We start from the raw sequence: 12,205 nt of genomic DNA, 5'->3' as shown, positions 1-12,205 counted from the left end.
AGAGACGGTGATACAGGGGGGAGGGAGAGACGGTGATACGGGGGGAGGGAGAGACGGTGATACGGAGGGAGGGAGAGATGGTGATACGGGAGGAGATGGAGAGTCAGTGATACGGGGGGAGAGGGAGAGACGGTGATACGGGGGAGAGGGAGAGACGGTGATACGGGGGAGATGGAGAGTCAGTGATACAGGGGGGAGAGGGAGAGACGGTGATACGGGGGGAGAGGGAGAGACGGTGATACAGGGGGGAGGGAGAGACGGTGATACGGGGGGAGAGGGAGAGACGGTGATACGGGGGGAGAGGGAGAGACGGTGATACAGGGGGGAGAGGGAGAGACGGTGATACGGGGGGAGAGGGAGAGACGGTGATACGGGGGGAGAGGGAGAGACGGTGATACAGTGGGGGATGGAGAGACAGTGATATGGTGGGGAGGGACGGTGATATGAGGAGGGAGGGGGGCGAGGGAGAGATGGTGATACAGGGGGGGGAGAGACGGTGATACGGGGGGAGAGGGAGAGACGGTGATACGGGGGGGTAGAGACGGTGATACGGGGGGAGAGGGAGAGACGGTGATACGGGGGGGGGAGAGACGGTGATACGTGGAGGGGAGGGAGAGACGGTGATACGGTGGGGGGGGGAGAGAGATACGGCGATACGGGGGGAGGGAGAGACGGTGATACGGTGGGGGGGGAGAGAGATACGGCGATACGGGGGGAGGGAGAGACTGTGACACGGGGGGAGAGGGAGAGACTGTGACACGGGGGGAGAGGGAGAGACGGTGATACGGGGGGGGAGGAGAGACGGCGATACGGGGGGGGGGGGAGAGACGGCGATACGGGGGGAGGGAGAGACTGTGACACGGGGAGGGAGGGAGAGACGGTGATACGGGGGGAGAGGGAGAGACGGTGATACGGGGGGGGGAGAGACGGCGATACGGGGGGAGGGAGAGACTGTGACACGGGGAGGGAGGGAGAGACGGTGATACGGGGGGGGGGGAGAGACGGTGATACGAGGGGAGAGGGAGAGACGGTGATATGGTGGGGGAGGGAGAGACGGTGATACGGGGGGGGAGAGACGGTGATACGGGGGGGGAGAGACGGTGATACGGGGGGGGAGGGAGAGACGGTGATACGGAGGGGGGAGGGAGAGACGGTGATACGGGGGGGGAGGGAGAGACGGTGATACGGGGGGAGAGGGAGAGACGGTGATACGGGGGGGGGGAGGGAGAGACGGTGATACGGGGGGAGAGGGAGAGACGGTGATACGGGGGGAGAGGGAGAGACGGTGATACGGGGGGGGAGGGAGAGACGGTGATACGGGTGGGGAGGGAGAGACGGTGATACGGGGGGGAGGGAGAGACGGTGATACGGGGGGAGAGGGAGAGACGGTGATACGGGGGGGGAGGGAGAGACGGTGATACGGGGGGAGAGGGAGAGACGGTGATACGGGGGGAGAGGGAGAGACGGTGTTACGGGGGGAGGGAGAGACGGTGATACGGGGGGAGAGGGAGAGACGGTGATACGGGGGGAGGGAGAGACGGTGATACGGGGGGAGAGGGAGAGACGGTGATACGGGGGGAGAGGGAGAGACGGTGATACGGGGGGAGAGGGAGAGACGGTGATACGGGGGGAGAGGGAGAGACGGTGATATGGGGGGGAGGGAGAAACGGTGATACGGGGGGGGAGGGAGAGACGGTGATACGGGGGGAGAGGGAGAGACGGCGATACGGGGGGGGGGGGGAGTGACGGCGATACGGGGGGAGGGAGAGACTGTGACACGGGGAGGGAGGGAGAGACGGTGATACGGGGGGAGAGGGAGAGACGGTGATACGGGGGGGGGGGAGAGACGGCGATACGGGGGGAGGGAGAGACTGTGACACGGGGAGGGAGGGAGAGACGGTGATACGGGGGGGGGGGGGGAAGAGACGGTGATACGAGGGGGGGGGAGAGACGGTGATACGGGGGGGGAGAGACGGTGATACGGGGGGGGGAGGGAGAGACGGTGATACGGAGGGGGGAGGGAGAGACGGTGATACGGGGGGGGAGGGAGAGATGGTGATACGGGGGGAGAGGGAGAGACGGTGATACGGGGGGGGGAGGGAGAGACGGTGATACGGGGGGAGAGGGAGAGACGGTGATACGGGGGGAGAGGGAGAGACGGTGATACGGGGGGAGAGGGAGAGACGGTGATACGGGGGGAGAGGGAGAGACGGTGATACGGGGGGAGAGGGAGAGACGGTGATATGGGGGGGAGGGAGAAACGGTGATACGGGGGGGGAGGGAGAGACGGTGATACGGGGGGAGAGGGAGAGACGGCGATACGGGGGAGGGGGGAGTGACGGCGATACGGGGGGAGGGAGAGACTGTGACACGGGGAGGGAGGGAGAGACGGTGATACGGGGGGAGAGGGAGAGACGGTGATACGGGGGGGGGAGAGACGGCGATACGGGGGGAGGGAGAGACTGTGACACGGGGAGGGAGGGAGAGACGGTGATACGGGGGGGGGGGGGGAAGAGACGGTGATACGAGGGGGGGGGAGAGACGGTGATACGAGGGGAGAGGGAGAGACGGTGATATGGTGGGGGAGGGAGAGACGGTGATACGGGGGGGAGAGACGGTGATACGGGGGGGGAGAGACGGTGATACGGGGGGGGGAGGGAGAGACGGTGATACGGAGGGGGGAGGGAGAGACGGTGATACGGGGGGGGAGGGAGAGACGGTGATACGGGGGGAGAGGGAGAGACGGTGATACGGGGGGGGGAGGGAGAGACGGTGATACGGGGGGAGAGGGAGAGACGGTGATACGGGGGGAGAGGGAGAGACGGTGATACGGGGGGGGAGGGAGAGACGGTGATACGGGGGGGGAGGGAGAGACGGTGATACGGGGGGGAGGGAGAGACGGTGATACGGGGGGAGAGGGAGAGACGGTGATACGGGGGGGGAGGGAGAGACGGTGATACGGGGGGAGAGGGAGAGACGGTGATACGGGGGGAGAGGGAGAGACGGTGTTACGGGGGGAGGGAGAGACGGTGATACGGGGGGGGAGGGAGAGACGGTGATACGGGGGGAGGGAGAGACGGTGATACGGGGGGGGAGGGAGAGACGGTGATACGGGGGGAGAGGGAGAGACGGTGATACGGGGGGAGAGGGAGAGACGGTGATACGGGGGGAGAGGGAGAGACGGTGATACGGGGGGAGAGGGAGAGACGGTGATATGGGGGGGAGGGAGAAACGGTGATACGGGGGGGGGGTGGGAGAGACGGTGATACGGGGGGAGAGGGAGAGACGGTGATACGGGGGGGAGGGAGAGACGGTGATACGGGGGGAGAGGGAGAGACGGTGATACGGGGGGAGAGGGAGAGACGGTGATACGGGGGGGGAGGGAGAGACGGTGATACGGGTGAGAGGGAGAGACGGTGATACGGGGGGGGAGGGAGAGACGGTGATACGGGGGGAGAGGGAGAGACGGTGATACGGGGGGAGAGGGAGAGACGGTGATATGGGGGGGAGGGAGAGACGGTGATACGGGGGGGGAGGGAGAGACGGTGATACGGGGGGGGAGGGAGAGACGGTGATACGGGGGGAGAGGGAGAGACGGTGATACGGGGGGAGGGAGAGACGGTGATACGGGGGGAGGGAGAGACAGTGATACGGGGGGGAGAGACGGTGATACGGGGGGGAGGGAGAGACGGTGATACGGGGGGAGAGGGAGAGACGGTGATACGGGGGGAGAGGGAGAGACGGTGATATGGTGGGGGAGGGAGAGACGGTGATACGGGGAGGGGAGGGAGAGACGGTGATACGGGGGGGGAGGGAGAGACGGTGATACGGGGGGGAGGGAGAGACGGTGATACGGGGGGGGAGGGAGAGACAGTGATACGGGGGGGGGGGGAGGGAGAGACGGTGATACGGGGGGGGGAGGGAGAGACGGTGATACGGGGGGGGAGGGAGAGACGGTGATACGGGGGGGAGGGAGAGACGGTGATACGGGGGGGGAGGGAGAGACGGTGATACGGGGGGGAGGGAGAGACGGTGATACGGGGGGGAGGGAGGGAGAGACGGTGATACGGGGGGGGAGGGAGAGACGGTGATACGGGGGGGGAGGGAGAGACGGTGTTACGGGGGGGGAGGGAGAGACGGTGATACGGGGGGGAGGGAGAGACGGTGATACGGGGAGGGAGGGAGAGACGGTGATACGGGGGGGAGGGAGAGACGGTGATACGGGGGGAGAGGGAGAGACGGTGATACGGGGAGGGAGGGAGAGACGGTGATACGGGGGGAGAGGGAGAGACGGTGATAAGGGGGTGGTAGAGACAGTGATTTGGGGGGGGGAGGGAGAGACGGTGATACGGGGGTGGGGAGAGACGGTGATACAGGGGGAAGGGAGAGACAGTGATACGGGGGGAGAGACGGTGATACGTGGAGAGGAGGGAGAGACGGTGATACGGGGGGCTGTGGGAGAGACAGTGATACGGGGGGGGAGGGAGAGACGGTGAATACGGTGGGGGGGAGATCAAAAGAGAAAGAGAGGGAGAGACGGGGAGGGAGGGAGAGACGGGGAGGGAGGGAGGGAGAGAAAGAGAAATGGGAAGGGGGAGACAGGATAGAAGACAGTGAGAGATGAGGGGGGGAGGGAGAGAGTGAGAGAGAAAGAGAGAGATAGGGGGAGAGTGAGCAACGGATAAGGTGGGAGGGGGAGAGAGAGAGAGAGAGAGATTTGGGGGACAGAGAGACAGGAAGGGAAAGAGGGAGTGAGAGAGAGGAATGACAGTGATGGGGAGGGAGGAAGTGAAAGAAATGGGGAGGGAGAGAGGGAGTGAGAGAGACAGGGAGGGAGAGAGTGAGTGAGAGAGAGGGAGAGGGAGAGAGAGAAAGGGAGATAGGAAGGGAGGGAGAAGCTGGGTTTGTTCCCCTCAGCGTGGAGGAGGTTAAGGGAGAGATTGAATCGAGGCGTTTCCATTCACAAAGGGGAGTTCGATAGAGGGGACTGAGGCAGAATCATCTCTCACCGGCAGACGGTTCAGTCATTCCAGGGGAGGGGGATGCAGATGGAGGGGAACTGGGAAATGAACCAGAGGAGGAGAAGTTGAGAGGCGTGGTCAGGAACACGCTGTCCCAGAGAGGGAGTAGACTCTTCAAGAGGAACATCCAAAAGGGACAGAATCTCGGGACTAAAACACCTCATTCAGAAAATCACAGGATAGCAGGGAGATGGGGGTCGACAGATGGGAAATATAGGATGGAACATCACGACAGCACCAGACCCTTCAGCCCCTTGGGCTAGTGCTGTTATCCCACAGTTTGACCAGTACCTGAACACTGCCATCCAGCTCCAGAACAGCGATAAACCTGGCTTCCCCTGGGGCTCCCCCGAGGACCCTGCTGCCCACCCACGGACAGCACTGACAGAGCAGACAGAAGCACAGAGAGAGGGAGCAGTCAAGGATTCGGAGAAGGGACAGTGAGAGTCGGGACTGCGGGCCCGATGATCAGAGGGAGCGGGGAGTTCTGATAGACTGGGACAGGACACCATGTGCTGGCCCTCCCAGTCCGAGATGGTGCAAACAGGCCCATAATCCAGGCCGTGATCAGGTCCCACTGCCCCAATGGGGGATACTCCAGAGGCTGGGGCTGGCGGAACTGACAGAGATAGGGAGGGGGTATAGGGGCTGGAGGGGGTTACAGAGATAGGGAGGAGGTGTCGGGGCTGGAGGGGGGTGACAGAGATAGGGAGGGGTGTAGGGGGCTGGAGGAGGTTACAGAGATAGGGAGGGGGTGCAGTGGGCTGGAGGGGGGTTACAGAGATAGGGAGGGGGTGTAGGGGCTGGAGGGGGGTGACAGAGATAGGGAGGGGGTGCAGTGGGCTGGAGGGGGCTGACAGGGATAGAGAGGGGGTGTAGGGGACTGGAAGGGGTGACATAGATAGGGACAGAGTGTAGGGGCTGGAGGGGGTGACAGAGATAGGGAGGGCATTTATGGGGCTGGAGGAGGTTACAGCGATAATAAATAAAACTGGTTTTAAAGACGGCCCTGACCCACGTACATTGCCCTCGAGGGATACCAAAGTGTTGTGTCCGAGGGGAAGCAGCTGTGCAGGCTGCCCGCCAGGCCTGAGGCCCAGTCGGTTGCCATGGGCGACGGCAGAGCCCAGGAGGGATGGCGTCAGTTGCCCGATGGCTCTTGGCTTGGGGTCTGTGACTATACAGAGGGTGGTGGTGGACGAGTGGGTGGGGAGGGTGGAGGGGAGGAGGATGAGGGGAGGATCCTCAGGTTCCCCTGCCCCTTCCTGCAGCATGGCGTCCTCGTGGGTCTGAGGCTCGGCGCTCAGCGTGTGTGCAGGCCGCACAGCAGACATTCTTGTAGTAGGAGTAGACACAGAGGCGGGCCTGAACCACCACCTGACAGTTGTAGTACTTGTCCTTGCAGTTTTCATCTGGGGTGGGGCGGGAACAAAGAGAAGGTAAAACACTCAGCGTTAGCTCTGTCTTGGGGACCGGCGAGCAGACATTTCGTCAAGGGGACACCATTTTGCCTCGCTCAGACATGCCAGAATGGCCTCCTCCTGTCTCTGAAACAGGCTCAAGAGACAGGACTGAACAGCCTCCTGTCCCTGTGACACAGGCTGGAGGAGGGGGCTGAATGGCCTCCTATTCCTGTGTAACAGGCTGGAGGAGGGGGGGCTGAATGGCCTCCTGTTCCTGTGTAACAGGCTGGAGGAGGGGGGCTGAATGGCCTCCTGTTCCTGTGTAACAGGCTGGAGGAGGGGGGGCTGAATGGCCTCCTGTTCCGTGTAACAGGCTGGAGGAGAGGGGGCTGAATGGCCTCCTGTTCCTGTGTAACAGGCTGGAGGAGAGGGGGCTGAATGGCCTCCTGTTCCTGTGTAACAGGCTGGAGGAGAGGGGGCTGAATGGCCTCCTGTTCCTGCGTAACAGGCTGGAGGAGGGGAGGCTGAATGGCCTCCTGTCCCTGTGTAACAGGCTGGAGGAGGGGGGCTGAATGGCCTCCTGTTCCTGTGTAATAGGCTGGAGGAGGGGGGGCTGAATGGCCTCCTGTTCCTGTGTAACAGGCTGGAGGAGGGGGGGCTGAATGGCCTCCTGTTCCTGTGTAACAGGCTGGAGGAGGGGGGGCTGAATGGCCTCCTGTCCCTGTGTAACAGGCTGGAGGAGGGGGGGCTGAATGGCCTCCTGTTCCTGTGTAACAGGCTGGAGGAGGGGGGCTGAATGGCCTCCTGTTCCTGTGTAACAGGCTGGAGGAGGGGGCTGAATGGCCTCCTGTTCCTGTGTAACAGGCTGGAGGAGGGGGGGCTGAATGGCCTCCTGTTCCTGTGTAACAGGCTGGAGGGGAGGGGGCTGAATGGCCTCCTGTTCCTGTGTAACAGGCTGGAGGAGGAGGGGCTGAATGGCCTCCTGTCCCTGTGTAACACGCTGGAGGAGGGGCTGAATGGCCTCCTGTTCCTGTGTAACAGGCTGGAGGGGAGGGGGCTGAATGGCCTCCTGTTCCTGTGTAACAGGCTGGAGGAGAAGGGGCTGAATGGCCTCCTGTCCCTGTGTAACAGGCTGGAGGGGAGGGGGCTGAATGGCCTCCTGTTCCTGTGTAACAGGCTGGAGGAGGGGGGGCTGAATGGCCTCCTGTTCCTGTGTAACAGGCTGGAGGGGAGGGGGCTGAATGGCCTCCTGTTCCTGTGTAACAGGCTGGAGGAGGAGGGGCTGAATGGCCTCCTGTTCCTGTGTAACAGGCTGGAGGGGGGCTGAATGGCCTCCTGTTCCTGTGTAACAGGCTGGAGGGGAGGGGGCTGAATGGCCTCCTGTTCCTGTGTAACAGGCTGGAGGAGGAGGGGCTGAATGGCCTCCTGTTCCTGTGTAACAGGCTGGAGGGGGGCTGAATGGCCTCCTGTTCCTGTGTAACAGGCTGGAGGGGAGGGGGCTGAATGGCCTCCTGTCCCTGTGTAACAGGCTGGAGGGGAGGGGGCTGAATGGCCTCCTGTCCCTGTGTAACAGGCTGGAGGGGAGGGGGCTGAATGGCCTCCTGTCCCTGTGTAACAGGCTGGAGGAGGGGGGCTGAATGGCCTCCTGTCCCTGTGTAACAGGCTGGAGGAGGGGCTGAATGGCCTCCTGTCCCTGTGTAACAGGCTGGAGGAGAGGGGGCTGAATGGCCTCCTGTCCCTGTGTAACAGGCTGGAGGGGAGGGGGCTGAATGGCCTCCTGTCCCTGTGTAACAGGCTGGAGGAGAGGGGGCTGAAAGGCCTCCTGTCCCTGTGTAACAGGCTGGAGGAGGGGGGGCTGAATGGCCTCCTGTTCCTGTGTAACAGGCTGGAGAAGAGGGGGCTGAATGGCCTCCTGTTCCTGTGTAACAGGCTGGAGAAGAGGGGGCTGAATGGCCTCCTGTTCCTGTGTAACAGGCTGGAGGAGGGGGGGCTGAATGGCCTCCTGTTCCTGTGTAACAGGCTGGAGAAGAGGGGGCTGAATGGCCTCCTGTTCCTGTGTAACAGGCTGGAGGGGTGGGGCTGAATGGCCTCCTGTTCCTGTGTAACAGGCTGGAGGAGAGGGGGCTGAATGGCCTCCTGTTCCTGTGCAACAGGCTGGAGGGGAGGGGGCTGAATGGCCTCCTGTCCCTGTGTAACAGGCTGGAGGGGAGGGGGCTGAATGGCCTCCTGTTCTTGTGTAACAGGCTGGAGGAGGGGCTGAATGGCCTCCTGTCCCTGTGTAACAGGCTGGAGGAGGGGGGCTGAATGGCCTCCAGTTCCTTTGTCACAGGCTGGAGGAGGGGCTGAATGGCCTCCTGTTCCTGTGTAACAGGCTGGAGGAGGGGGGCTGAATGGCCTCCTGTTCCTGTGTAACAGGCTGGAGGAGGGGGGGCTGAATGGCCTCCTGTTCCTGTGTAACAGGCTGGAGGAGGGGCTGAATGGCCTCCAGTTCCTTTGTCACAGGCTGGAGGAGGGGCTGAATGGCCTCCTGTTCCTGTGTAACAGGCTGGAGGAGGGGGGCTGAATGGCCTCCTGTCCCTGTGTAACAGGCTGGAGGAGGAGGGGCTGAATGGCCTCCTGTCCCTGTGTAACAGGCTGGAGGAGGGGCTGAATGGCCTCCTGTTCCTGTGTAACAGGCTGGAGGAGGGGCTGAATGGCCTCTTATTCCTGTGTAACAGGCTGCAGGAGGGGGGCTGAATGGCCTCCTGTTCCTGTGTAACAGGCTGGAGGAGGGGCTGAATGGCCTCCTGTTCCTGTGTAACAGGCTGGAGGAGGGGCTGAATGGCCTCTTATTCCTGTGTAACAGGCTGGAGGAGGGGGGCTGAATGGCCTCCTGTTCCTGTCGGACAGGCTCGAGGAGGGGGCTGAATGGCCTCCTGTTCCTGTCGGACAGGCTCGAGGAGGGGGCTGAATGGCCTCCTGTTCCTGTCGGACAGGCTGGAGGAGGGGGCTGAATGGCCTCCTGTTCCTGTCAGACAGGCTCGAGGAGGGGGGCTGAATGGCCTCCTGTTCCTGTCGGACAGGCTCGAGGATGGGGCTGAATGGCCTCCTGTTCCTGTCGGACAGGCTCGAGGAGGGGGCTGAATGGCCTCCTGTTCCTGTCGGACAGGCTGGAGGATGGGGCTGAATGGCCTCCTGTTCCTGTCGGACAGGCTCGAGGAGGGGGCCTGAATGGCCTCCTGTTCCTGTCGGACAGGCTCGAGGATGGGGCTGAATGGCCTCCTGTTCCTGTCGGACAGGCTCGAGGAGGGGGCTGAATGGCCTCCTGTTCCTGTCGGACAGGCTGGAGGATGGGGCTGAATGGCCTCCTGTTCCTGTCGGACAGGCTGGAGGAGGGGGCTGAATGGCCTCCTGTTCCTGTCGGACAGGCTGGAGGAGGGGGCTGAATGGCCTCCTGTTCCTGTCGGACAGGCTCGAGGATGGGGCTGAATGGCCTCCTGTTCCTGTCGGACAGGCTCGAGGAGGGGGCTGTATGGCCTCCTGTTCCTGTCGGACAGGCTGGAGGAGGGGGCTGAATGGCCTCCTGTTCCTGTCGGACAGGCTGGAGGAGGGGGCTGAATGGCCTCCTGTTCCTGTCGGACAGGCTTGAGGAGGGGGCTGAATGGCCTCCTGTTCCTGTCGGACAGGCTCGAGGAGGGGGCTGAATGGCCTCCTGTTCCTGTCGGACAGGCTCGAGGAGGGGGCTGAATGGCCTCCTGTTCCTGTCGGACAGGCTGGAGGATGGGGCTGAATGACCTCCTGTTCCTGTCGGACAGGCTCGAGGAGGGGGCCTGAATGGCCTCCTGTTCCTGTCGGACAGGCTCGAGGAGGGGGCTGAATGGCCTCCTGTTCCTGTCGGACAGGCTGGAGGATGGGGCTGAATGGCCTCCTGTTCCTGTCGGACAGGCTGGAGGATGGGGCTGAATGACCTCCTGTTCCTGTCGGACAGGCTCGAGGAGGGGGCCTGAATGGCCTCCTGTTCCTGTCGGACAGGCTCGAGGAGGGGGCTGAATGGCCTCCTGTTCCTGTCGGACAGGCTGGAGGATGGGGCTGAATGACCTCCTGTTCCTGTCGGACAGGCTCGAGGAGGGGGCCTGAATGGCCTCCTGTTCCTGTCGGACAGGCTCGAGGAGGGGGCTGAATGGCCTCCTGTTCCTGTCGGACAGGCTGGAGGATGGGGCTGAATGACCTCCTGTTCCTGTCGGACAGGCTCGAGGAGGGGGCCTGAATGGCCTCCTGTTCCTGTCGGACAGGCTGGAGGATGGGGCTGAATGGCCTGCTGACCATCAGGGACTGGAACCGTGGCAGCCAGGGGAGAGAGTCTCACCCCTTCCCCCACCCCCTCCCCCCACCAGCCTCACTCACCAAGATCCGGGATGCAGGGGTGGCTGTGGCAGATCCTCTGGTCACTGGGTCTCTGGGCCTCATTGCAAAGGTTGCTGGGAAAGCCGCCATCGTCCAGGCATCGCACCTCCCTCGCTTGGACTCCTCCCATGCAGGACTTGGAACACTGGGGGGGGGGGGGGGGGGTCACGGAAACCAATCAGTGAACTCCCTCCCTCACGTTGCCCACCCACCCATCGTTCCTGCCCCTCCCAACCTGACCCTCCGCCATCCCTTCTCGCCCCGCAGCAAGACGCCCTCCCTCGCCCTCGTCACTCCTCTCCCTGAAACAGCGACGAGGTGAACTCGAACCACCCTCCATCAGTCAGGGGAAGGGGGGGAGGGACTTGGTGGGGGCGCATGGGGGGGGGTGTGGTGGACAGACAGGGGCAAGGGGCTTGGTTACCTGAACCAGTGGCCTACAGCCGGGCCCCCGCGCCACGGCAGCCACATCCCTCGAGAGCCTCAAACTCTGAATGGAGGATTGAGGCATGCTCTGTTCTACGGGAGGGTGGGGTTCAGGTTAGCTGTGGGGAGGGGTGGGGGGTGGTCGGAAGGGCCCAGGACACCCCTACCCTGGGGGACCTCTGCAGCAAAGGTCACGGTGTGCCCCACACCACCCCCCTCCCCAAAGGAGGTGACATCCTGCCCACAATGTGGACGACATCCCCTATCCATCCAGGTCACCCTCCCTCGACCGGCAGCGCTGGCTGCCTCGGCTACAGGGGGACGGTCAGCGCTCACCTCGCTCCAGTCTGTGGTGAACCAGCGAGGGCCGCACGCACCCGCACTGCAAGGCTGCACCGAGGGAGGCTTCTCGAGGTGGGCACACTCTGCTGGCGCCATGACAGTGAAATTGTTGCCCACTTTGATGACGCAGATGAGGTCTCGATTCTGAGTCGCGTTCCCACACTGAACAGGGCACTGCAAGGGAGAAAGAGCAGAGTTAGTCAAATGTGAAGGAACAGCCTCCCTACACCCCCTCCCTGTCCCTGTTACCCCCTCCAGCCCCTACACCCCCTCCCTATCCCTGTCACCCCCGCCATCCCGCTACACCCCCTCCCTGTCCCTGTCACCCCCTCCAGCCCCTACACCCCCTCCCTATCCCTGTCACCCCCGCCATCCCGCTACACCCCCTCCCTGTCCCTGTCACCCCCTCCAGCCCCTACACCCCCTCCCTATCCCTGTCACCCCCTCCAGCCCCTACACCCCCTCCCTATCTCTGTCACCCCCTCCAGCCCTACACCCCCTCCCTATCTCTGTCACCCCCTCCAGCCCCTACACCCCCTCCCTATCTCTGTCACACCCTCCATCCCCCTACACCCCCTCCCTATCTCTGTCACCCCCTCCATCCCCTCCCTGTCCCTGTCACCCCCCTCC

The 12,205-nt window shown here is 63.4% G+C and overlaps 1 protein-coding gene across 2 annotated transcripts in view; it reads right to left on the bottom strand.

The window, feature by feature from the left end:
• Positions 1–4,554: 4,554 nt before the first annotated feature.
• The window catches only part of LOC122545672 (thrombospondin type-1 domain-containing protein 4-like), a 103,108-nt gene continuing 95,457 nt past the window's right edge, over positions 4,555–12,205 (bottom strand). For both annotated transcript variants that reach the window (XM_087984964.1, XM_087984963.1), the window contains exons 16-18: positions 11,570–11,749; positions 10,808–10,952; positions 4,555–6,433 (exon numbers count right to left, since the gene is read on the bottom strand). In XM_087984964.1, coding sequence (XP_087841090.1) covers positions 6,267–6,433; positions 10,808–10,952; positions 11,570–11,749 — 492 coding nt within the window. In that variant the 3' untranslated portion in view covers positions 4,555–6,266. The remainder of the gene's footprint in view (positions 6,434–10,807; positions 10,953–11,569; positions 11,750–12,205) is intronic.

This window comes from Chiloscyllium plagiosum, unplaced genomic scaffold, assembly GCF_037043375.1.
Source record: "Chiloscyllium plagiosum isolate Xiang-an unplaced genomic scaffold, Cpla_swu_hap1 HiC_scaffold_50, whole genome shotgun sequence".
In the NCBI taxonomy this organism is placed as follows: Eukaryota; Metazoa; Chordata; class Chondrichthyes; order Orectolobiformes; family Hemiscylliidae; genus Chiloscyllium; species Chiloscyllium plagiosum.
This window is presented reverse-complemented; position numbering and strand designations above follow the sequence as displayed.